We start from the raw sequence: 27,174 nt of genomic DNA on the forward strand, positions 1-27,174 counted from the left end.
GAGGTTACATCATTTTTTCAGAAGCCCAGCCAACTGGCAGGTAAGGATCTCAGGAGTTGGCCAACACCAGATGTCTGGCCTCTGCCACCCTCCCTTGGCAACCTGAGTGCTTATGTGTCTGTGTATTCTGATGGAAATATGGTGTTGACTCTCACAAAAAAGTTTTCTCTGGAAAATTCAATAAGTAAGAGATAACTTTTGCAACAGAAATGCATACCAGATACATGGCCCAAATTCCTGGCTTCCTCATTCTCTGCTCCCCCAGCTTCCCCTTAGAAACCCCGTACTCTCCAAGACTGCTGCTGCCCTAGCTCTCCTATTTAAAACTCCTCTGGGGTGTTTATCTGAAACAAAACCTGTCCTTGCCAAGACAGTGAGAACTTGTGAAATCAGTTTCTTGGCAATCAATGTTTTTGTTTAGTGTGTGTCATGGTTTATGTCTGTGGCCCCCAGGCCTCATGAGTTTGCACTGTGCATTAGTGATGGTTCACTGTGCTTGGATTGATGGTGTCGGTGCTACACCCACATAGGGGTGGAGCCAGGAGGTAATGTAATGGCAGGAAGAAGGCGTGCTTCGCTCTCTTGCCAGTTTTGGCCTTGTTGTTGCATGAACACCCTGCCTTGGAGCCTACTGAGTATGGACTAAAACCTCCAAAACCTGTAAGAAATAAACCTTTCCTTTCCCAACTTTGGGCTTCAGGTATTTTGTCTCAGCGACGAGTAAAAAGTAACTAAGACAGTGTGTCTCTATCACTTCTAACTCAGTAACAGCACAGTTTTAGATAAAATGACCATTCTCCTTAACTCATAGTATCCCTTGTGCCCAGAATGAAACCAGTTCAGAGTAACAACAACAAAAAGATAACAAAAATGAAAAAGACTGCACACAGTGGAGGAAAGAAAAATCAACATAAATGAACCACAAGTCACAAGTGAGTTAAAGGAGGAAGGACAGGAATAGAAGTTAGACCTCGTAAGTTAAGTAAGAAACATTAAAATGTTTAGAAGTCACAGGACAGGATGCTAAAACCTGTACTCTATGGTGCAAACTGCAACTGAAGGCCGGTTGACCACGAAAGGAGACGAGGACCCACCCTTGGAGCCTAAGCTGCTCACCTGGACCACCTGGTGGGCGTTGGTGTCATTGAGCACCAGCTCTGTGAGGGCGGCACAGCAGGCTGGAAAGAGAGCATCAAGCCAAGAGTGCATCAGTTAGCTCTGTGACCGCACAGTCAGCACCCACACTCACCTTGGGGTACATCAGCACCTGCCTCTATAGGGACAGCTCCTGGCAAACCCACTGCTCAAGAAACACTGGCTTCTCTTCTGAAAAGGGAGGCTGGCTTTTAATGGCTTCTAGGTCAGTCCTCCTGTCTTTCACATGCTTGTTATTGGATGCCTACTATACACAAGAAGGCAGGGTTTGTATTTGTCTGGTTCATGTAATCCTCAATGGTCAACACATGCCTGGCACTTAACATATGCTCAGTAAATACATTGATGATGCTTGATAAATTCGTGAAGGCTTTAAATACATTATCTGAATTAATTCTTGTAATCAGGAATGCACTAAGATTACCAGTCTGCTGATGAGAACACAGGTTCAAAGAGGGTTAAATATGCTCAGACACACAACTAGTAAGTGGAAGGCACCATGAGTACAGTTCCACTTGGCTGGCCATTAAATTCCGAGTCCGGAAATGTACCTTTCCTGCCTCTTTGCAGCCACGCTGAACCTGTCCTCTCAGGGGTTTGCCACACACCACAAAGCATAATACCACGGCACTGAGTCCCTGACGCTGACCTAGCACTCTGCTAGAGACTTTACGTATGTCCTCATTCATTCCCACAACTACCGCCTAGTGCCGATATCGTGACTATCATCACCATTTTACACGAGCAATAGCACGCGTACTAAAAACTCAGACTCTTACAATTCTTTATACTTTTGTCACTTGTTTTTCTTTTTGTATTTAAGTATAAAACAAGCTAGGCAAATTCTACACATTCAACTTGAGTCTCAGCTTAATGAGATATTGTGCATCTATAGACCCTGTGGCCTCTCCCACCCAGAGGAAGATACAGGCTGGTCCTGGTGCCCCTTACCACACCCCCCCCCCAGCATTAACCACTGGATAATCCCACGAGGAGGCAACCACTCTTCTGAATTCTGTCACCCTAGATTTGATACACTCTTTGAAGAGTCTAAAAAAAGAAAAAATACCTAAGAGTTTTGAGATCCAACTAGATTAGGTTTAAGGGAAAAGTTTTACACAGAAAATCCCAGCCTAACCCCATGATTCAGATAGAAGTCTTTGGGGAAATCAGAAATGGTAAATGAAATGTCGGATTTTAGTTTTCTGTCTCCATATGTCTGTGAAAAAACCTCTTGTTCACGTTCTAGGAGGAAGGAGCGGGGATTAAAGAAAGCCTGCCTTCTCCTACCCCACTACCGCCCAGGCCCGCCCTCTGGCCCAGGTACCCTTCCTCTCTTAGCACCTCCCTACTTTACTTCCGACACACACTGTGCCCTTCTCCTCCCCTCCTGGGGGCTGTGGCAGGACACCAGCATGGCTGGCCCCTCGGAGACCGGTCCAAAGATCAGGTGCTCCTGTGAAGGGCACAGACTGCATGACTGCTCATGGTAACTCTTCTAAGAAATGTCTCCATGCACGGCTGCACTGGCTTTGGTGTGAAAAATTCCGCCCTGGGCAGGATCTTCCTCTGTGTTCTCCTTGGAGGAGGGTTTCCCAAGATCTAGAAAATTATAGGCAGCATGATTCTAGCCACAGAGCAAGCTGTACTCTCAAATCCAGCTTTAAATCCGGTAATAAAGCTAATACTGTCTTTCTTTATTTCTATTTTATATTTCTTTCTTGATAAGTGAAGAACATGGAAGGGAGCAGAAAGTTTATTGTTTCAGGAACCTACCAGTCAGCATCAGTGTGTTTGTTTCTGATTTAACTGTACAAGTTTATAATCTTATAAACTGTGTCTATTTAACACTATCATAAGAATTTTCTAACAAATAGGACTGCAATGGAACAAAGTATATCATATCAAATGATAAAACATAATGACATGCCATAAATACCTGCTTGAAGAGAGACAGTGTTTTCCTGTATTTCATGAGGACTGAGATCTTCTGACAGCTGAAGCTGCTGAATTCGGCCAGCTGCGTTTGCACTGGACAGACTTCCGATGGAAGAACGGTCAGAAACAAAATTTCTATCTCTGGAATGTTAATGCACAAACCGCATATCAGTTTTCCTGCACGGTTAGTTCGTTAGTTCTTTGTGTCATGTTTTAAAACTTTTGCCTCCCCTGATCACAAAGGCTCCTGCCTCCCATTTTTATTGTTGCACATTTTAACACACACAGACTTGATTTTTGTTATGAGTCCTTCCCGCCCTCCGTCCCTCCTCTCGCATTCTCTCTCTCCCTTCATTTCTTCTTCTGGCCTATAACTGAGAGGATGTCACATTACTTAGCTGTCATTTCCCTACTGCTTACAAGGCCACCTTTCTCTGAATTCTAGTCTGCTGCAATCAGCTCACTTGAAAATGACTTGGTCATGAGTATTCCAAGTTTTATTTTTCCAATGAAATTCCTTCTTTATCCTAAGAAAATTTAACCTGATCTCTACCTCCAGAATCTCAACTACGCACATGTTGAAGCGCATTTCTTTAATGTCCAAATTGCTTTCATTCCCTTGTCTTTTTCTTCTGCAATATATGCGACTTTCTGAAGCTTGCCCTCCATTGTGCTACAACCAACCAGTTTTCTTCTCCTCATCATGAAATTTATTAGTTCTGCGGGTGTTATTCCATCCTGTCTCCTTTCCTTTCTCTCGTGATCTGTTTAACGTCTTTGTTAAGAGCAAAGCATTTGTTTTCCTATTTCAGTGCACTGTCTTCCACAATAGATTCTTTCTGTGGCCTATGCTCGCCTTGTGCTGTTTTACTTTATTTGGTGACCGTATTTTTTTTTTTCATTTGTGTACTGTTTGGGCAGCAGTTCTGCCTGGACCTCTGTGTGCTCATGTGACTCCCCCGCCATTACAGCCTGATGAACTTGTGCCGTTCTTTACTGGGAACAGTGGAAGCAGAGGGGCTGGGTCACAGGACAATCACAACTGGTCATCCTATGACACAACGAAATCAATTACAGGGATCATTCCACCCAGTCAAGGGCACACCTTTAATTTTAAGGTGCATGAATAGGTCTCCTGGGAGCTGCCCTGCTAACAATGCCTGTTCATACTCAAGCCACCAGACACCCCCCAGCCTCCGTCCCTACTGCCAGCACCAGGTGGCCCTGAGGCAGGCACAAGCTCTGAAAGGACATTATTTACCCAGGTGGGATAATAAATTCCCCCAGAAAAGCAAGGCGCATTTAGTACAGAGTAAGAGTTGACATATATCATCCTCCCAGGGAAGAGCTTTCTAAACATCACACCATTGATATGGCCTGGAAAATGGCTGTTTAAATGTGACAGAACTCTTTTCTAGCAAGGTAGTTAGGATTTGAGAAAATAAGGAAAATGCTGCCTTGTCTTAGACTCAATTCTACATAAGGAAAATATGGGTTTTATTTTCAAAGTATTGACTATATATAAAATTTTTATTAAGAAAATAGCTACCTTCTAAGAGGGCATATCACAACTGTTTCAAAAGGTCCGATTGACAGTAATAAATAATAATCACAACCATCACCATTACAATCACCATCTTTATCCTATATACAAAAAAATCTTTGGCAACTGTGAATTATTTTGACCAAAGGGCTAGTTTTTTACACTGCAATACTTCTTGAAAGATTTATAATTAACAGTCAGGCATGGTGATGCATCCATGCCTGTAATCTCAGCACTTGGGAGGTTGAAGCAGGAGGCTCGTTGTGGGTTTGAGACCAGCCTGGACTACAAAGTGAGCTCAAGGCCAGCCTGAACTGCATAGTGAGACCCTGTCTCAAGAAGCACACACACAAAAAAAGATTTATAATTTAACATAATTGAGGTTTTGAAGTGATATTCATAAAACCAAGTAGATTATTAACAGTCTTTAATTTTTTTCCTTTGTTTTGGTACTGACAGAAATCATTGCAAAGCTCGTATCTCTTCAGTCTGTTCTGATGCTTTAGAATGTTCTTTCAGAGAAAACAAAGTTAGCAATACAAAGCTCCGCAATATCCCTAAAGGAATAACATCTATAAAGTTCTAATAACATATACTTGATAATATCTAGTTATAGTAAAATTTATGTCATTCTACTTTTATCAGAATGAGGTTTATTTATGCACCACAGATCTTAAAATGTGATCCCTTTCATGCAGATGCATTCATCTTTAACTTCAATTTAGCATCCATCAGGTTGAATTATGCCTTAGGAGGTAATAGAATTAGCCCATGGAAGTATCAAAACATTATTATTTAATATTGCCACACACTCAATTCCTAAGATATACTAATGACTAACGACACTGAAACATACATCCAGAAAATATTTTAATCCATCCTTCCCTATACTCAAGGCTTACAATTTGAATTTTCCGTGTGTGTGTGTGTGTGTGTGTGTGTGTGTGTGTGTGTGTGTGTTACAGTCCTCTTGTCACAGAATCCCCGCAGATCTTTACAGCAAAGTAAGCCAAAGCCCACGCTCACCCTCGGAGAATATGAAGCAGCTGCTTGATGCCTCCCCAGATGCGAATTTCCAAACTGGTCTCTGGGTCCTCACAGACCTGGACCAGAATCCAGACAATGCTCCAGAGCAGCTTCAGGTGGTCCGAGTGCAGCAGACTGAGGAGGACAGGAATCCCCTCGTAGAGCTTCACCTGCTCCTTCACCTGGGGCTCGGCACAGAGGAGGCGCAGCAACTCCGCAGTCAGTCTGGAGGGAAGGGAGGCAGCAGGTAGAATCACAGCTATGCGACAGCCATCACGACTGCACAAATCTAAGCGGAACATTGTTCAAGTCATCAGACAACACTTTTCTTAGCCACAGACCAAAGGCAAATATTTTCAGCTTCACTGGCAATGTCTATCGTAACTATTTAGATATGCCCAGATAGAGTGAAAACAGCATAGACAATACATAAAAAGTAAGGGGCATGTGGTGGTAGGATAAATATTTACAAAATAAGCAGCAGGCCTTACAGGGTGGAGTTTGCTGACCACTTTTCTGAGTATTATATTCTCATTGGTCTAGCTAAAAACTTATTGACCAGTAAATAGGTAATGAGTGTGAACAGTGTGACTTGTATGTGCAAAAGTAAAAGAAATATAAACAGCCTTATTCTAGTAGTCAGAAATTTTGTGCATGGCTATAAAATAATATAGCCAAAGAAAATTTTTTAAAAATCAATTCTACAATGTAGGGAAATTATGTACAAAGTCCTCAGTGATATCCGGAAAATAATAATGACGTTAAAGACGCAAGGTTTAGCTGAGCCATGAAACATGATGATGATAGAGCTTTCCCAGAATCAACCTTTGCCCTTCAGGCTCACACTCCATGTGCTGTCATCCATACAGCATCATACATTGCCATGGTTACAAGCACTTCCCATGCCCTGGCATGATGATCCAGCCTAGGCATTGCTCATAACCTTCAGAAAGTACAGCTACACAGATACTCCATGGCTGCTCGTGTATGCTATGTCTAAATTCAGCATTATCCTCCTCTTCAAATATGTTCTTTCCCTTATAACCCCGATTGGACTCACAGCACCACAACCTTTCCAGTTTTCCAAGCCAGAATATTGAGAGTTACTCCAGACACTCCCTGTGACACCCTGCCACTGTCAATAAAGAGCCCTTTGTGTGCCGTTTTCTGGGCCAACATGGAGAGGAATTCTCCTGAAAGGCATACAACTAACCCCACCACTCTTCCCATCCTTACGATTCTTGATCACATTCAGGACACCGCCTCTCTAGTACTCCACCTTCTCGTACTGTTTTATAATCCCTTTCCCCCAACCAATTCTCTATGTTCCTTCCTTATTCAAAACTTTCTGTTATGACATTAAGAAAATGTGCTCTTTGGTAAACTGGAACTCTTTGCATTCTCAAACTTTCTATACCAGAGATTCTCTCCATGTTATAAATGGATTTAAATGTATAGATATATCCATAGTCTATCCCACCTTCACACACAGAATTAGCAAAATAACCTCTCAAAAAATAATGTGATCGTGCTCTAAATCTTCCCAGTAGTCCCTGCAACGTTCATGTTAACATCTGTATCTTTATTTCATACACAAACCCCATCATGACTAGGACAAACTTGTCCTGCTGGCTCATCTGTTAAACATGGAAAATGACAGAGTGTTTGTGCAGATCAAGTGAGTAGACATGCAAGAGTGCTTGGAGCATGGCCTGGCATATACAAAGCACTCCCAAAAACTAGCTACATCTTTACGTTTATTATTGACGATCTGTCATAGTTTTTTTGGCCCTTTCCTCTTACATCTGCTGTACTCCCAATGTGCACATTCATCTCACGCCTCCAGACTTGAGGACATTCTGTTTCTGTTTGCTTTCTCACTCTGCTTAGATACAGCCTCTGTCCTTTAGAAAACCAGGCATGACCCTTCGTTCCCATTGGGAAGTTTCTGCTCCGCGCTCCCAGAATAGCCTGTGCCCATTTACCTACAACACTACAAGGAAATCTGTGATTCATCTGTCTGTCCCTACCTTGCACTGGACATTTAAATGCTGTTCATCTTCAGCTTTTTAATACCTGAGGCAGCATCTGGTCCCTTTCTGGTGAGCAAGTTCAGAAACCAATTATGGGGATATATAAACCCTTGTCTATATCTAACGCTTTTGCAAAAGAATATTAAATCAAATTTAAAGAAGAATCCAAAAAATTACTATGAATTAAGTTCCAGGGCTTGTTGTTTGGGATTTCTGTTATCTATCTTGGATATTTAGAAAATCCTGACTCAACTAAGTATCAAATGATGCAGGTTGAAACCCTATTTAAATATAACCAAATCATTATCTGGACCCAGTAATACTCCAAGCAATGTGCAGCTCAAGTGAATGCAATCCATTTTACTCAAGATTCTGTCCTAAATTACAAGCGATCACAAAATAAGTCAGTCAGCATCTTATTCAACTCATCTTAAGGAAAATGGACCTAACAATCGAATCTTTTAGTCTGCACATAGTCTGAAATTATAAAAAGTAGAACCACCTTTGAGTTTCTTTCTCAGAAAATGTAAGTAAACTAAATAAACACATTAAGTAAGTAAAAGTATAGAATTAATCATAAAATTCTATATATGCACAGATCTAGAATTAATGAAGGACTGAAAATAAATCAGCATACTTCTTTGTGCTTGTTTCTTTCTATAAGCTTAAACAGAAAATAATTCACAATTTAATGCATGATAGTCAGTTACCATTGTAAATAGTATAACATGATAGAAATACCAAGCATTTACATCAGTCTAACACATTATCTTATTCATCTTTAGCAACCCTACCTTTTGGAAAGTAAGTCATATTCATGTAAAATCATCAACAGATTTTCTACAATGTTGAGTTCACTTATCTTCTCCCTACATTCTGGACTACAAATTTTAAAACATTAGTAAGTATTTAAAAAATAAATTTTACTACATTTATTTTATATTGAAGGAGAGACCACAGGGGGGAAAAAAAGGATTACATACTGGTACAAAGCAACAAAACAGTGATTCACTTATTGGCATAAAAATATATGTAAAGCATTTTTTAAAAATAATATCTATGGGGGAACAAGAATTCTTTTTTTTTTTTTTTTTGGTCTTTTTCCTTTTTATCGGTACCGGGGATCGAACTCACGACTGTCTGCTTGCAAGGCAAGCTAAATTCCCAGCCCCAGAACAAGAATTCTTAAAAAAATTTTAAGATCAAAAATGCTTGAGAATGTTCTGTAGGTTAAAATTGATACACAGCTTGGAATGAGGAAGGAAGGTCAGGGAGATTTCACTGCCAAAGAAATATTACAATAAAAAAAAAGAAAAATTACAATAATACTGAAAGCAGAAGCAACGGATTAGAGGAACAGGCATGTGAATATCTTAAATCAGGAAATAAAAGAGGATTCGAAGCAGTTATTTGCCTTTCCAGCATAAGTTTTAAAATGGTATTTTCTACTTGAGGTCTTCTTTGACACATTACTTCATGTTGAGTTCCTTTTTTTTCTTTTTTGGTACCAGGGATCGAACTCACAACCTCGCACTTAGCAGGCAGGCGCTTGTGCCACTGAGCTAAATCCCCGGCCCTTTATGTTTAACTCTGTAAATTTTAACTGAGAAGGAGACAAAGTGACCATCTGGACTTCACTCTTCCATCTAAATTGCTATCGCGGAGGACTTGCTAAGTGTATTTATATGTACCTACCTTTCTGCTAAGCTGGCCAGGGCCAGAAGGGCACCCAAGAGGACGTTAGTATCCCGGGCACTGAGTAAATTGACTAGTGTCTGAAAAACAGGAAAAAATACTGAATTTCGTAAGTACTGCAATCTTCTAATAGCGAAATGCTTCCTTCTAAATACAGAGATTCAGTCTCAGGCTTTTTTGTTTGCTAGTTTTTAAAGACGAATGTGTATGCATAATTAAGAAACTATACATAATTTTATAGCTGCCTATTTGTTTCCTTCTGAATGTTACACAAATTTCTAATATCTAAAATTTCTTCATGACATTGAATAGATTTTTATAAGCATAATTTGTATTAAATAGGATCAAATTATTTCTTATGTTCAAGATGAGAAGGCATCTGGGGGAGGAGGGAAAAGGTAGAGCAGGAGAAAGGAGTCAAAATGATTAGGGAACAGTACGCACGTGTATCAGCCCTAAGGTGGATTTAACGCTTCTGTATTGTAAACTGAGACTAATATAAAACATAATTTTTATAAACAGAATCAAATTATGTATCGTACTATGGCTTGATGTAGAGAAGAGTGAAAAATGCCATTGACATAGCTCAAGCCTTACATAAGATTTCTGTTTTTTATTTTCTTGTCCATGGAGAAGCTTAGCCTTAAAAGTAGTGTGGATAAACACCCAAAATTCCTGGTTCTTCCCAGAGGGCAAATGTTCTTTTCTTTGTCACTTGCTGCTCTCTAAAGCAGCCCTTTTTCGCCAGTCCCTCCCCAACCAGGACCGTGGAAGGACCCAATGGTGTGGCGGCTGGCCAGACCTCCTACTAGCCTGTATTTTCTTGTGCCCAAGTATTTGGCTCAACCCTTCTGACCCTCTGCTGGGAGAAGCTGAGACTAATGGCATAGGTTACGGCAGTGACCAGGCATTGAGCACTCACTCTGAGCCAGGCACTTCCCAACTGATGAAGCAGAATGTCAAAACTTTTATTTTCCTTGAAAATTACACAAGAGGTGGTAACATTGCAGAGTATTCCATTCGCTCGTAGACATCTAGGCGATGTTACAAAGGCATCACTGGTCTAAAGCATCCTCCCAAGTAACATGCTTTAGCTGGTGATTTTTTTGTTTTTGTTTTTGTCAGATGCCTTTCCCAAATTCCCATTAATATAAATCTCTTGTCTTCTAGACACAATTTCAGAATAAGAGCACCCCCAAAAAAGTACAACCCCAGCTGGGCGTGGTGGTGCACACTTGCAATCCCAGAGCTTGAGAGGCTGAGGCAGAAGAATCCCTGCGAGTTCATGGCCAGTGAGTTCAAGGCCAGCCTGGGCTACACAGTGAGTTCAAAGGCAGCCTGAACCGCATATACCGACTCTGTCTCAAAAAACAGTGTAGCCCAAACAGATCTGGCTCTGAGTTGAAATTTGTACAATAACTGCTAGAATGATTTTTTGTTTCCATTATATGGATTTCTGCTCTTTATGATTTCTTTTTTTAAAAAAAATGAATTATGCATTTCTATTTCTATTTTTTCTGAACTCTTCCTGTTTTTCTTTCCTTTTCTTTTCCCTGTCTTATAGCATAGTTCCCAAACTTCACTTCCAGACATTTCTTTTTCATATTTTTTGTCATGTCTACTTACCACCTCAATATTAATTTAAAATTTTCCTACAAATCATCCTCTAAAGCATTGATGGCGAACCTTTTAGGACTTTCAAAGACATAAACAACCTGCACAACAAGAGTACCATAGGTTCACCTTCCCTTACGTAGACTCTAGGCACCATTATTGCTGTAATGTAGGTAAACCCGCTCCAGTGTACACCGGTAAGGAGCTTCCTGGGATCTAAGTACTCAACAGGCTATTAAAAGCTCTGAGAGCCATCAGCTAAACAGTTTTATTATAATACAACTTTAATCTGTTTTGATTAAACCTGAATTCACCCATGTTGAAATATAACCAGGTTTTTTGAGCAATATTTAAACGAAACAATAAAGTTAGTTGTTATTACATGGCATTAAAAAAAGGGCTTCAGAAAAACCTTTATTTACTTATCCATATTGACTCCCTAGACTGGTAAACAATCTAAAAGGGTTGACAGAGTCACAACTTCAGGTTGCTTTAGCAAGCCTGTGAGTCACAATCACACGCAGCGTGACCGTGACGGCGCAGGTTTGGAAGCGGGCACATGAACTGGTGCCAGGGCCACCCAGGGCCGGGTACAGCTGAGGCACTCACTCAGAGCCAGCTCACCTTGTGGGCTCCGCTCATGGTCACCCATTCTCTCTGCTCTTTGACGGCAGCCAGTTTTTGAAAAATATCTGTAAAAGAAGGGAGAGGTGGGGAGGCTAGAGAAAGAAGTACTCACAGAAGTCGGGGTCTGCGACCCTGATGGGCCAGCGGAGGAAAGGCAAAGGGACAGAGACACACAAGGAGCCCCGAGGGAGGAGGGGCATCTACCCCTCAAGTTCAACCAACACTGATTTATAATACGATTCTGACACTTGAAAGATGAAGCGCAGCAAACCTCTCCTTCCACTGAAAAGCTGGACAGATTCTTGACACAGTGACACACAGAACAACCCTGCTCTCCTGAGACCCTCCTTAGCGGGGTTTCAGCTTAGGAAGAGGAGAGGGGAGGCCAGCAAATGGGACAAGTGTGGTGAGCTTCCCAGGTGAGGGAAAACGGTCATCCTCAAAGACATGGCCTGCTGCCTGGGCGAGGCAGACTCCTGACCCAGCTCCTGAGAATGGGGTGCTAGGGTGTTGCCCTGAAAACGAACATGGACGAGAAGTCTGCTAGCCAACAGGGAACGGGTGGCATCACCCCAACACTGCTGGATGTCTGTGGCCCACGGGCAGGGGGGGCACCCAAAAGAAAACACCAAGTGTCTAGAGAGCACCTCACCTTGCACACAGAGACCAGAGTTTGCAGGTCACTGTCTTCAGGTGAGACTCTCTTTTCTCACTCCATTTTGATTCGTTTTTAAATTTTGCGATAGGGTTTCACTACTTAGTCCATGTGGGGGTTCAAAGTCATCATCTTTCTACCTCAGCTTCCCAGAGTGCTAGGATAACACGACTGGTTTCATAATCTGAATTATTTTCTGTGTTCCAAATTCTATAAGGTAGATATTATTGCTAACCAGATAGTACAGGTGAAAGTGAAGTCTCTGACATTTTAATAGAAACAAAAGAGGCAAAAATATTTCTTTCAAACAAAATTTGTTTCCTGGAAGCCTCTTTGGCAATTGTGAAATAAATTTTCCTTTCCAAAGCAAGAACTGGGAGCTGAAAACACCCTGCCGTGTGTTTTGCCCCCGTGTATAATAACCGGCGTGGACTCTCAACACCCTAACTGTGAATGGAAACAGAAGTGCTCAGGGTGCCCTTTCCTGCCGCTGCTGCAAACATCAGACTGTTTATTCAAGCAAGTCCCCAAAGTTGTCTTGACCCTAAGACCACGCTTACATGTCATGTTGACCAGCTTGTCCACGCTGTGCTGCTCTTCTCCGTAGCCCAGGTACTCAATGGCCACAATCTCCATGTACTACGCGAAAAACCAACCACCAGGACAGTTAGAAAGGAAAGACACCAAAACCAAGTGGGTGAGGTACAAGGTTGTGTAGTTCTTTAAGTGGGCTCTAGGTGGCGCAACAGATTCACCAATTATTACTCTGTGCTCCTGGGCCTGCTGCACTGAAGGGCAAGAGGTACCAGGGTGCCCGGAAATTAAGGGAGGGACCCTGTAAAGGTTGTGTAAACTCCCTGAAGTCCCCAAAGGACCTGCAATTGAATGAGTCTGTGCTGTGACTTAGTAGCTAAATGTAAAATAAATAACACATGGGCAGAAGTTTAATTCTTCAATTTTACCTTTTTGTAGGTTTTTATAACATGCTACGTGAATTGTATTAGCCTTATCTTTTATAATATCCAAAAGCATGCCTAACCAGCATAGAGGCAGATACAGTAAGAGCAAAATGAACTATAACTCCCCACTGTCAATAACTGATTAATAAGAAACAGCTTCAGAGAAACACAGTTTCTGATACTATTCTAGAAGGTCCAGTGGATAGATAAGAAGACCCTTTATACCATAATCTTAGGAAAGATTGTCTTATTAAATGAGATAAACTTCTAGTCAATTACAATTTTTTTTTTTTTTTGGTCTTTTTCATTTTTTATTGGTACCAGGGATCGAACTCACGACTGCCTGCTTGCAAGGCAGGCGCTTATGCCGCTGAGCTAAATCCCCAGCCCCAATTCTTTTTTTTTTTTTTTTTTCTTTCTTTCTTTCTTTTTTTTTTTTTTTTGCACCAGGGATTGAACTCACAAATTCACACTTGCCAGGCAGGCACTGGCCATTTAGCTAAATTCTGGCTCAATTACAATTCTTAAAAACAAAATTTAGACATGAACTGATTCTCAGGAAAGAGAATATAATAACATAGATTTAACTGCCACTAAATTCAAGCTTCCACTAATAACTCAGGATGAGTTTACAGGGCCTCTGATTTGTTGCATAAATCATTCTTTGTGTACATACTCTGGGTTTTAGGAAAGCAAGCCCTTGCAATTCAATGACAGATATTACTGCATTCAGAAACATACATCACTGAGTTGCTATACATATATATATCTGGTTATCCTCCCTCTGAAAAATAAAGAAGTTATGATGACTCCTTACTTCATTTATTCATTAATATTTTAACAGAGTGATTCTATGTGAAAACGTTTTAAGCATCTTCCTCTCCTATGGAACACACAGTTCTGAGGACTTTATGCCGCCGGCCAACGCCTATTCTTTGTCTCTACTAACTACAGATATGTGACTTTTTAGTGTCAAAGGGCTAAGTGAAATGTGTCCAATCATCTAGAATGAACGGTTATGGGTCCCTCCGTGGCCTGCGAGCACCATGCTTCAGGCTCACCCTTATCCCCCCACCCCGCCCCAGCAAGCTGCACACCATGAGACAGACACCGTGCGCCCACACTTATTCTGCCCTTGGCATGGCACAGAACGAGGAGGAATGACCAGCCACCACAGAACAGAGCTTACCTGGGCCAGGTTTTCAATCCCACCCAAATCATGGAGTATCTCCTAGGGAAATAAAAACAGCAGAATAGAGGTGAGGGATGAGGGTGGGCAAGTCCAGGCCACAGGTAGCTTCCTGTACTAATTACTTCCTGAGGTTCCACATTCTCACATATGTATGCAAATTTTAGCACCTGACATTCCTACTGCATTTAAGATGAACTGTTAATAAATATGAAAGTCACACTGAGATAAAGACAGCATATGCTGAGAACTGCACCCTGATTCCTGATTCTTTGTTTTTCCTCGGGTCACTAAGTGTTAGCCTGAGAGTAGGTGTTAGAGACTGTTCCATTCGACCCTCTCTTATCACACATGAAAAGAACTAGGGTTTAGAAAGGTGTAGAGCATCATCGACCTCCCAACTTTTCTTCTGGGTCTCTATCAGTTGTGCTCCATGAATGGGCAGCACCCCAGTCAGACCCTTGCTACCCTCTCCTACCTTCTCAGACCTGCTCAGTCACACTCAGAATTTCAACAAGGTACCCAGGCCATTTGCACATACAGTCAATTTGGAGAAGCACTGCTGCAGTAGACTATGCATTTGCTTAGTCATTAGCCTAATGGTCTTATGGAACTCTTATTCCGAACAAATGTAAGGATCATCTTCCCACAATTCCTCCTGATACAGAGCTTTTCATCTGATTCCCAAAAGCAGATGTTTTCTTGTGCTTCTGAAGCTGCCTTAAAAGTGTTAGTTAGGGAAGAGAAAAGACTGGAGTCTGGAGTTGTGGAGAGAACGGTATGTAGGCAAGTGTGTTTTCAAATGGCCCTGCCCTGCTTAATTAAAGCTGCATCTCTCTCCTTACTTAACATGTACCCCAAAAAAGGAAGTTATTTCAAATATAAACACTAACCACAATTTCAATTCTATGAAACGAACAAGGGTGAGCACATGAGTGAGAGAGAAAACACTTCAGTGCAGGCTGGAGAAACACCACAGGTTTCCAGGCTTTCTTGGGCCCCCAGCTCCTCACACTGTATAAAATAAACCTGGATGCACTGAACATACCCATGTTTAGATTAAGTTTGAAGGAACGTGAATAGCTCAATTAAAAATAGCTTCATGACAGTGTGCTGATTTGAAACCTCGTCAACACCATCCGCTCAGGAAGTTGTAATTAAGGATACTGCACATTATCTCTAGTGATGGCACAGCACTTCATACTTATCAAAATAACATTTAAAACTATTTATATTTCTTCAATATTTGTTTCATTCTGTTAATAGACAGCCTTGGGTAAGGTTCAAGCAGGGATACAAGAATAGATGACAGGGATCCACTTCACTAAGTTTGAGGTGGTACACAAATTAAGTTTCAAGACACTTATGCGTGCAGTGTGTGGGCACACTACAAGGATTAAGGGAAACTTCATAAGCTTGGTGGTCTCTGAATTGAGATTGGGAGGACAGGAAGATCTGTTGAATAAAGATGGGGTTGAGGTGGAAAATAAAGGAGACTTCAAGCAAAGAAAAGGGTGGTTTAAAAGTGCATGGAAGATAGAAAGATAGAAATACATGTTAAGACTCATGCTTGTGTAAAATCTATAAACAGTTTACAAGAACTGATCTTATGACACATGATGAAATGAACAAATGCTTTGAAGGAAAAAAAGGCACTACAGTACCCAGTGCTGATTCCGGAGTGTCATGCTGTGAAATCTAGCAATACTATTATTCTTTGTTCAGAGTGATTTTAGTCTGCTTTGGTTTGTTCAATCTCAACATAAATGAAGATATGAATAAATGCGTGTATGTTTAAGTGTATAGGATTGATAACCATATTACTAAGATTTTATTAGATAGTTGGACAGAACTATTTGCAGTCTCCCTGTTTGAATTCCCATTTATATGTTCCACTTTTGTATCTTGAACCATTATTTGTAAGAGGACAATATGTAAACATCAACTAGTGATTTTTTTACTGTTTACTTTTTCTTTGAAAGTATGTACTATTTCTACCCGTTTTCTGTTTTGTTTTGTCTTTCTTCAAATAAAATTTTTTTTTTAAAAAGGAAAAAAAAGTGCATGGAAGTTGTACAAGAAAAACATCAAGATGTTCCTTCTCCCTGAAAGAAGCAGTTTCGTAACTCCATGAATAGAATGGCGAAGTATGTTAGAAAATTAGAGTGAGACCAAACTTGGAAGTAGTTAGATGAGAGCCTTGATTTCAACATTTTCAAGAAGACCATGAGACCCAGAGAAACTGTGTGAGCAAAAGCTGGCCAGAGCCACCTGCCCGGCCTCCCCCTAGTCTTACACTGAACTGGATGGGGGAGCCTGGTGGGGAGGGAGGGGCAGTGCCATTGAGAATGGAGGCAGGGGTAGTCTTGAAATGGTCAGGAAGGGAGCACCTGGAAGACATCATCCTAGTGGACATCCTAGGAGCCTGGGGACAATGACACAATTCATGGACACAGGGTGACTGACTTGGTGAGAAGGGAAGACAATGCTGGGCACTGGAGAGCTGATCGGGTGTCTGGATTGGAAACAAAGTACAACAGGGCATGGGAAATGAGGAGAGGACAAAAGATTAAAATCTAGGGGTCTTTCACATGAAGGAAATTGCGCCTTAAGAGTGGGAAGTCACAAAGGGAGAGTTATTGGAATGATTGTCATTCTCACTTCAAATTTTTAATGTAACAAGACATTTATGTGTCTCATAATATTCACGGAATAAGAGGAAGTCAGTGTTTTCCAATCTATGTCTTAGAAATGGCCATTGTATGTTACCAAACAGATGCATGCTGCCAAAGGAAAGGAAAAGAAAGGGCAGGAGATGGGAGAGAAGAGAAGGGGGCGGGAAGGGAGAAAAGCAGGGGCCATGGGAAGGGAGAGGCAGGGAAGGAAGGAAGGAAGAGAAGAGATAAAGCAGCCCCTCAGCCATCAGCGAGGGAAGGCCAGGGGAGGCACACCGTAGCAGCTTCTGTCCCAGGACCCCTCCGAGCCTTGGGCATGCTGCTCTGCACTCTAAGCCCCCGAGGAGACAGCAGCACACAGCTCTTCCCAAACATCTCTGACCAAAGCTCGCTTCTTTTCACAGAACTTACCACTCTTGAAAACCCCAGTTAGAGAAGGGTTGCTATAAGCTATCTCTCAGAGAAACTGTGTTGTTATGTACTCAAGAATTTAACTTGTGTCTGGGAAACAAACACCTAACCTGCATGTTCTTATAGACAATGGATCCAGGCCAGGAAATCTCCTGGACTCATGGTTTTCCTTGTAATTCATTTGCTTATACCAGTGAGCTGCTTTAACCTGAGAATGTAAACCAGAGAGAACCATGACTACAAGGTATGTATACACTTGGGCTTCATCGTGCTGGTGACTGATCAGAAAAGCAAACAGCACTGACTCTTCATGACAGTAATGCCTCTGAGAGTCCTTTCAGATACACAGGCCACAGGGCTAGAATACTGGTTTCCATACTTCTGAGTGTGCTGACCTGGAGAAAGTCCCCAGGAAATCTGAACCCAGCACTGGCTCTGCTTACTCCTTGAGTTCTTCTCTTCTTTTCTTTTTTCTTTCTTTTCTTTTCAAGGATTCAAGCAGAGCATGAGAGCCTAAGACTGCAATTCCAGAACTCCAGAGGCTGAGAGAGTAGAATGGCAGTGACTTCAAAGCCAGTCAGAGCAAGATATTGAGTTCAAGGCCAGCCTGAACTGCATAGTGAGACCTGGTTTCACAAAAGCAATCTATCCAATAAAACCACAGTAGTAAAAAGTCTACATAAGAAATAGCTCTTACGTACCACCATGGACACTGTTTGTACACCATGATTTAACCATAATGAAAAATGTCATTTCCACCTATGCGCTCTTATCCTAAACCTACTCAGCAACTAAATCACTGAACAGTGAGCAGTAACACTGAGTTGCTAAAGTGACCAATTTATCCCTCTGTTTAATAATCACTGGTGCGGGGCCTGGGGATTTAGCTCAGCGGCATAAGTGCCTGCCTTGCAAGCAGGCAGTCGTGAGTTTGATCCCTGGTACCGATAAAAACGAAAAAGACAATAATAATAATAATAATAATAATAATAATCACTGGTGCCTCCACAGCGCCTTCCTCCTGGTCTTGATGTTATCATTCCGTACCCTAGACTGGACTTCACTATTCTTTTCAGGTATAGTAGTAAATTTTGTTCTACAAATCCTCAGGCTTGTAGAGGGGTGAGTAAAAAGGAAAAATCAAAGATATTGCTGAAGTCTCCTTCCTCAGAATCTGAAGGAAAGATGGTACCATTAAAAGAATCAGGAACTGCATTTGAGCAGGGCTGAAGGAAGAAAGGGGATTGGGGAAGAAGAAAACTCAAGATAGATTATGCACAGGTACAATTTCCTATGCTGAGTGTGGTCATTATGCGCATCTAAAGGGTACCAATAAAGTTAATTTGACAAAGGAACTGTACCTGATGGTTCATGGATGAGGAAAAGAACTGAAACTTCATTTTTTAAAGCCATTGAGTACAATACGCTACAGTAATGGCTCTCAAATTCTGCCCTCAGAATCTTTTTTTTACATCCTTAACAATTATTAAGAACCCCAAGAGATTTCATTCGCACAAGTTAAATCTATTTATTTTTACCATACTACAAACGAAAAGCGATAAGGCTTCAAAGCACAAGAATGCTCAAGCCCTGTCCCACGCACCATCAGAGCCCTGACAACATCACAGGCTGTAGCCCCTGTAGGATCCCACTGCGTACTTGAACCAAGAGTGGGAAGCAAAGGGCAACCAATATCTTAGTGTCATCTGGAGGAAGGCTTGACTTTGTTACACCCCTGACAGGGTCCTGAAGACCTCTAAGTGGTACAGATGCCACACATTGAGAAGCACTATGCTACTGTGAGGCAGACATGTCTCTCTGGAAATTTGGAACTTAAAATGAAAAGTATGAAGCTAAAAATATGGCCTGATAAACAAAGAACAAAATAATGTCAGCTGAAGTCAGTGGCTTAGAAGATACAGGCCACGATGATGGAGAAGATAACATTTTAAAGAAGATTTACATTTAGGGAGACAAGATCTAAAAAGGAACAAGTAACTAATACAGCCCAAAATACTAAATGAGAAGTTGAGGCTTTCAAAGTGAGTGAAGACAAAGAAAAAATGTGATATGGTGCCTCCACTAAAGTGCTTAGAAAATGTCAAGGCTAAAGGAAGCCTACTAATGCAATTGAAGTTTTGCAGATTTACAGATTTTCTCTTTATTTTTGACAAGCTATGCACCTTGGCTTCACTATAATGAACTCAAGTGAACATTTACCATGCTAGGAACTCTAACTACACTTAAAATCTTACTGCATAAGTCTTCCATTAGCTCTGAAAAATGCTAAGTAATCACATCTTCAATTCCAGTGTTAGTATATCCACTAAACATGTACTGAAACTTCTGTGTACTACACAAAGAGCTCCAGTATGGAAACCAGTCTCTGAGCTCTGAATCAGGAAGCGAGAACCAAAGCACAGCACACTGTGTGCGGGTCAAGTGGCTTCCAGAGAGAGCCCTGCACAGAGGCTTCAGTGTGGATGCAAAACGCACAACTCCTGATGAAAAGAAAGTGGATTCAGGAGATAGAGCTGCTGTTCATCTATTTGTTTTCATTGTTGTTTTGTTTTTGGTACTGAGGATCAAACTCACAACCCAGAGCTTGCCAGGCAGAAGCTTATGCCGCTGAGCTAAGTTCCCAGCCCTAGAGCTGAATGAATAGCGACACAAGAAAAGTATAATTTTATAAAAGATAAAATGGAAAGGGAGCCACTGGTATAAGAAAGAAAACAAGTAAAAGGATGAACCTTGGCAAAGAGAGTAAATAATACTTCTGAAATATGAAGGAAATAAGGTTGATGGGGCTGGGATTTAGCTCAGCGGCATAAGTGCCTGCCTTGCAAGTGCATGGTCATGAGTTTGATCCTCGGTACTGATAAAAAAAAAAAAAAGGAAGGAAGGTTGCATGAAAATACAAATATTTTAAAGAAGAAAGCATATGAGAGCTCCCACCAAGAGGGCTTCGGGCTTCTCAAAGGCTGCTGATGAAATAATTCTACAAGAACAACAGAAGCCAAGGGAGCTTGGGTGTGAGAAGTGGGGATGGCATGGACCTTACACTACCGATTCTACAAGAGAAGAAATGAGTGTTTATCAATAGGAAAAGCTTGCTGGAATCCACTGCCATAAGTTGTAGTAAACTGCAGCACAGTTTATGACTTCAGTCAATAATTCTTGGCAACTGAAGATGTTATACAACTGCTTGAGCACGTGTTCTTCTGTGTGGGAAGAATGCCAGGAAGGAGAAACTCAAGAGTGGATCCCCTTCTATGGGAAGAAAGACAGACAGGCAGCTGGGGATACTAGTTTAACATGTGTTCCGGTAGCAAAATCTCATAAAGTGGTCACTGCATTCTTTCCTTTACAGAGCGGTACAATCAACACTCTTCTAACCCATCAAGGACTGGATAGAGAAAGGCAATACTTCAGAGGGGAGATCAGTGGACCATGACTCCACTGTCTTGGAGATATCTAACAAACAAAATAGGATAGGGTAAATATTTGCTAATTTTTGTGAGTCAGAAATAGGAACTTGCTTCCTGATTATTTTTATGAATATTGCATATACTGTATTTTCATCTAAACTGAGACGTATCAGAGAATAAAACAGCGTGCTAATGTTCATGAAGGGGGAGTAATGAGCACATGCTCGGACTGATCTGGGCAAAAGGAAACAAACATTCCATGTATATCCCATATACAACTACAAAAAGGCATCTCAGAAATGTACAGAATACACAAATCTGTGTGGCTCACTATGGACAAAAAAGATGCTGTGTACACAGAAATCTGAGCAGTCAGGACCAAAAACCTTTGGAAAATTTCCCTGAATCACATACTCAAAGCGTTGTGGTTAGCTAACCTGTAATCACACCAGGCCAACCTAGAACAAAGTGTGGAGAAAGGGCTGACTCCCTAAAGAGAATTGTGCAGAGACTACAAGTCCCAGAAGATTGGAATCAGGGCAGTCTCTGTAGGGAGCTGGAACCAAAACACTTTTTCAAGTGCTACATTTGAGAAAGATAATTACTAGGGTAATGAAAGAAAACATATTCTGACTTAAATAGGAATTTATAAAGAAAATTGAAATAGCAACAAGAGACCTGTGTAGTCTATGCTTCCTGGTGACATCAGAGGACAGGGCCCAACAGGAAATAAAAACCCATACATACTACAGAAACACATATGTATAATGAAGACACTCTTGAGATATTTTAACACTGACAAATAAAAATAATGACCAAAAAACAATCTTGAAGCTTTCTCAACCTGAGGTGCCCTGATCAGCAGTTTCCTCAACCTCTGAAAATTTATAAAAATACAAGTTGTCAGACCTTACCCCAAAATTACCCAATCAGAGATCACTAGAGAGGACTACAGCAATCATTTAAGTTTTCCAGGTGTTTCTGATATACAATAAAGTTGGAAAACAGCTGCTTTATGCAACCAGATATATAGCAGTTATCTGGAAAGAATCACCTTCCAGTCCAGGTGAAGTGTTAGTTCGCTGAGCCTTACAATTTAAACAGTGAGTCCCTGCAGCTCAAAGCGTGAGCCACAGACATCTGGAAATACCAGCCTTTCAGCATTTGTTAAGGACAAAGAACCTTGGGCTTCAGTTTACACCTACTGAGTCAGAATCTGCATTTACAAATCCCACAAGTGATTCCCATGCACATAAAGTTTGAGGGGCACTGAATGACAGGCAGCATATTTAGCCCACTAGTGAGAACAGGGCTCTCCCTTTTCTCTGAGGGCTCAGTGCCCTCTTCTGAGATAAGAAGCTCTTGTCCTCCTGTAGCTCAGAGTTTCAGGCTGGAGGCCAGGAAGGGGATGGACTCCTGAGCAGCCACTAACGCTGTAGCTCTGCTTTTCACAGGGGCCTCGAAGCCAAATAAGGAGGCCCCGCTTGTCAATGCTGACTTTACTCAGCTGCTTGGTTTTGGGCACACCTGAAAGGGGTGGCCAAGTATAGACCTCCTTGAATTGTTAATGGTTTAAAATACAATGAAAACAGACCAAAGGTTCAAGACGTTTAACCTCACATATTATTTAATAAAAGTATACATATTTTATTGTATGCATTAAATCAGTTCTTAAATAGCAGGTGAGATATTTCCCAAATTCAGAAGCTATTGAATTATGAAAAACACAAGAAAAGTTAACATGGTTTACTTCAAAGAAAAGCCCACAAGGTTTTTTTGCTTATTGTATCTTTGTAACAAGTAAAAAATAATTTTCCAACTGACCTGATAACATGGATCCCTCATTAGTAGCCTCAGACAAATTAACACTCTCAGAAAATGAATAGACGGGGCTCGATTAACCCACTCCCTGAAAGAGAAAAGCAAAAGAGAATATCATGTATAAAGGCCAGCGTGACAGTTCATAAATAGTCCATGTCTTTGACGGGGTATAAAGGACACATGAAAGAAGAAGAGAAGCACTCAGTTTATTTCAACTTTAATCTGCAACTGGTACTGTTATTCGATACTTGCACATTTAACCCACATTGGTACAGCACACATACAAACCACAGGGACCAACCTGGAACTGAGGCCTCCAGACTTACTTGGCTCACAGCATTGATATTGGCTCATTTATTTCATGGCACCCCCTACGTCAAAAGAAATAGCTAAAAATTCCCAAAAACTGTTAGGTACAACTTAGCAAGAACTTAAACTCTAACATCTTAATGTTCACTTGAAAAAAATAATACATTTGGGACTCCGGATGGCGGTTCCCCCTCACAGCTGTCCCCCATTGAGGCCAGAACACCGGGCCTTCATACTAATGAAACTGTTGGCAGGGCTAAGAACTTGGAGGCAGGGTGGCAACAAATTCCCAGGCACACGGGAAGCCTGGAAACCAAGAGGATGCAGATTTCAGGATCCTGGGCAACGCACCAACATCGCATTTCCACACTGAGCCCAGTGACAACCCCTTGAAATTAAAGCAGCAGTCACTGGAGAAATCACATGAAAACAAGAACTGAAGTGTACTTACTAAAAGCAAGCACGACAGAACGAGATTGGACCTATTCAGTAAGGGAGAAATCTGGATTTTTGTTTCAAAAGTAGGATACATCCAATATTCAGATTATCATCAGATTTCTGAAGAACTATTTAAAGTGCCATTTCACGAATATCAAATATGTAAGTGTACACTCAAGTACAGATTGAAGAGATTAGAAATTGTTTCTTTAGTAAAAAAAAAAAAAAAATCCTATTCCTTTAAGGATCTTTAAAGCGAAGAAAGTTGCAATTTTGCTGTGTCATTGGAAGAACCACACAATGTCCTAGTTTGAGGAGGTCAAGGGGTTTTATACCCAGTGGCTGCTCAAATATGCACTGACTGGCTAATTCCCTGATTTATATCAGAGTTATCAAAGGAAGGAGGTATGGTTTCTCTTCAGGTACCTCTCAATGTTTTAAACCAAGGGGACTACCACAGTCAACTAAGACTCCTTCATTTGCATGACTTTGTAAGCTCTCTGGTTGCTCAGAAGTAGGAAACAAGATAAGTCTCTGCCCTTCTTGGTTCTATTGAGCTCCTGTGAGTAATTTCTTCCATCGTGGAGCAGAACTCTGTCCAGTTAGAGCTGGTAGTAAATGCTGTCACAATGTGAAAGCTTTCCAGCTGGCTCCCCAGGTGTAGCCATTAAGCTACAGACCAGGCAGAATGCAAGGTGCCTTTCATATCACTTGGCAAGGTCATTAGTACCCAAGGTTTTAGAGCAACAGAGCCTAGGCAGAAATTATCACCCATACTTCCTGAATCTCAGTTTCATCATTAGCGTGGCTGAAACTGATTTTGTGAACAGCTACACAAACTTGATTCCTTCCAGTTTTCCAAACACCAGTTTTCCAAACTACCGAAACTCTTGGGGTTTTGTCTTCTTCTATTCCCTTATGTCCTTCACCCACTTCCTCAGCAAGTCCTGTCTGCTCCCTCACCTGGTCTCTGATGTTTCACCAGCTCCTCTAACACCACTCTAGTTCAAGCTACCTTCATCTCATGCTTGAGCAACTGCAAAAAGCTCCTACCTGGGATCCATTTTGACCTTGACCCCTGCTTTATTCTTCCCACATCTAGATGGTGTCCTTCACAAAAGCCAGATCAGTTCATGTTATCCTCACACCCAAACCCTTGAAGACGCTCCCATCTGAACAAAAAGCCAAAGCTGACACCACAGTCCACAAGATCATGGACAAGCTGTCTTTCTCACTATGCCTCTGACCACATCTCCTTCCCTAGTCTTCTCCCACCCTCCTTACTATGCTGACCTTCCTAACAGAGATTTGGCCTAAGATACTTCTGATGCAGCCTACTGTGGCTTTTCAGCCCTGGAACCTGAACAGTTATGAAGATGTTCTTCAAGGTGACCCGAGGCCAGTCACCTCATGACTGTCCTAACAACAGTGTATGTTTGGTGCAGGTAGTGTGGAAGGGAAGCTGCGCCCTGCCATCCACAGGATGCTACCTGGTGTCTTGTATGGAAAGTGATCATCCACAGGTGACACTTGTCTCTTACTGCTCCCTTACTCAAGCGGTACCTTGGTGTAAATGTAAACAAAAGCCTGAAGCGGAAAGTGTCTGCTATTTCACCCTTAGCCAAGGAAAACTGAAAGATTCTACAGAAGCTATTTCAGATTAGCATCGCAATGTTTCTCACCTCCATAGCTGAGCTGGTTGTGTGCCCAGCAAGGTCATGTGAAGCACTTCTTAAGCAGCAGACACAAGTCCGGGTTCACCCAGTTCGTCCTATGTCTGTCCTTGGCCTTGAGTGACAGAATTCAGCCTCGTCTCCTCTATAGTCTTGAGAAAAGTGACTCTTTCCCTAATTCTGTCCATCTGAATCCTGAGTGAATCAGACTCACCCTTCTTGAAGGCAGGCTGAGCATCGTTAGTCGCTGCCACCAGAAATACCACACTCAGTCCCACCCCACTCAGCCAAGCCCCTCACCATTCCCTCCAGCTCATGGAAAGGAAGTAGAAAGATGCGCTTTTCCTATAGCCTGTATTCCCAGGAATGTTGGGGTGCTCTTTGTAGCTATAACCCCAGCAGAAACACAAGTGCAGAGATGCTGACCAGAGATCTCAAAAGCATCTTTGGCTGAGACTTATTCCTCCGGCCATCACCATGTCTCCTGTCCACACAGCTCCTCCTCCCCAAGCACCTTGTCAGTGACTCTTTTGCATAAGGGCAAAGCCCTGTTTCTTTGGAAAACAAAGGCAGGACTTCAACCACATACAAGGCTGCCAGCGAAGCAGCATCATCCAGGGCCCCATGCTTCATGTTGACTTCATTATGTATACTCCCTGCATGGCAAATCTGAAGTACATTTCTGAATTTAAACAATCAGCCATGGGAACACTTCATCTATGGGAACAGCTGTAAAACTGTTCCTACTCCAAGGTTCCTATTACAGGGAGAGTATCTTTAATCTTTATATAAATAGGGAGAGAACACATGACGAGCTTCCCTTTCAGGTGCTGTGGTTAGCAATGATATCATGGCATCCACACTGTAGTGCAAAGATTGCTTCTCAAAGTCCTAACAGAAAGAATGATCAAGTGGCACACAGCTGCTGGAGCCTAATAGGGGCGAATGCTGATGGCTTTTCATTATTTAAGAGGAAAAGACAGGGGACATTTTAAGAGATGATTCATGCTATAAGTATGTGTACACTTGGTATTTTTCCTACTAGATATAGATGACCTTAATGAGGGAAAAGTCCATGATCTTCTCTATTTTTTTTCATATTAAAATAAACGTTAAAAAATCCTTCCTGCTTTTTTCTCATCCCCAAGAAAAAAATTCCCCAGTTATTTTTCCCTTTTTACTGTTAAAGGAGTATAAATAAATGAAGGATTCTACTACAGTTCCAAGTTGAAAGTTCAGTTCCAAGCAATGGCATTTTTTGGTTTCTTTTGCAGTTTTGGCACTAAAACCCAAAGCTATTAATATTTTGACAGAGCTCTGGCCTCTGGTGTTGTAAATGTAAATAGGATTCCGAATGCCTGAGTCCCGGGCTCCTCCCTGTGTGCACTGACCTCTGAAGGCACAGTTGTTACTTCCTTGGCTGACTGCCCTCCGCCCCCATGAGGACGTGGCACATGGGATGCAGCGCTGAGATTCAAGGGGAACCAGGGCAGGCGTTGTAAGACGATAAGTACATCCGTGTGCCAAGAGTTGCAGCCTAGGAAATACTCGAGATGGAGCCACCAGAAAATCTCACAAATAGTGGTGACAGATTGGAAAGATAGCGTGCTCCTTTTCCTGATCCAGCCACTGCGGCCTGGGCAGCAGTGTGACTGGCTCATAGCTTTCCAAAGTAACAGAGCTGGGGGCCTAAGGCTCAGACCAAGCGCCTGCTGTCTCCCTGAAGACGACCAAAGAGAAAGAGACTCCAAACATTGATATGGGAGCAGGAGAGCTCTGCAGAATGGCATGGGGTCCTAAAAACCCATTTGTCTGCAAAGTCTGTACCTCCCCAGTGGGTGCATCTCAATATAGCAGCCACACAGAAGCAAATTGATGAGCGGGCAAATAGTCATCCCCTCTTGTGACTGAACTTACACCACTGTGTTCAGGACTATTAAAGCAAGACAGAGTGATCCACTCCCACAGCCCTTGTCCAGGCTGGG

At 41.8% G+C, this 27,174-nt stretch overlaps 1 protein-coding gene across 10 annotated transcripts in view; it reads right to left on the reverse strand.

The window, feature by feature from the left end:
* Positions 1-27,174, reverse strand: part of Nek10 (NIMA related kinase 10) — a 234,913-nt gene that overhangs the window by 180,091 nt on the left and 27,648 nt on the right. For 9 of the 10 annotated variants that reach the window (XR_010050080.1, XM_063257051.1, XM_063257056.1 and 6 more), the window contains exons 6-14: positions 22,773-22,857; positions 14,435-14,476; positions 12,847-12,925; positions 11,629-11,696; positions 9,391-9,470; positions 8,490-8,576; positions 5,663-5,887; positions 3,095-3,234; positions 1,117-1,178 (exon numbers count right to left, since the gene is read on the reverse strand). Coding sequence is in view for 9 of the 10 variants with exons in the window: in XM_063257051.1 (XP_063113121.1) it covers positions 1,117-1,178; positions 3,095-3,234; positions 5,663-5,887; positions 8,490-8,576; positions 9,391-9,470; positions 11,629-11,696; positions 12,847-12,925; positions 14,435-14,476; positions 22,773-22,857 (868 nt within the window). In the remaining variant the exon portion in view is untranslated. The remainder of the gene's footprint in view (positions 1-1,116; positions 1,179-3,094; positions 3,235-5,662; positions 5,888-8,489; positions 8,577-9,390; positions 9,471-11,628; positions 11,697-12,846; positions 12,926-14,434; positions 14,477-22,772; positions 22,858-27,174) is intronic. The other variant, XM_063257055.1, reaches the window with a different exon arrangement.

The sequence above is a fragment of the Cavia porcellus genome, unplaced genomic scaffold (genome assembly GCF_034190915.1).
Source record: "Cavia porcellus strain 051 isolate PalLab524CR breed Dunkin Hartley unplaced genomic scaffold, mCavPor4.1 scaffold_10, whole genome shotgun sequence".
NCBI lineage: Eukaryota > Metazoa > Chordata > Mammalia > Rodentia > Caviidae > Cavia > Cavia porcellus.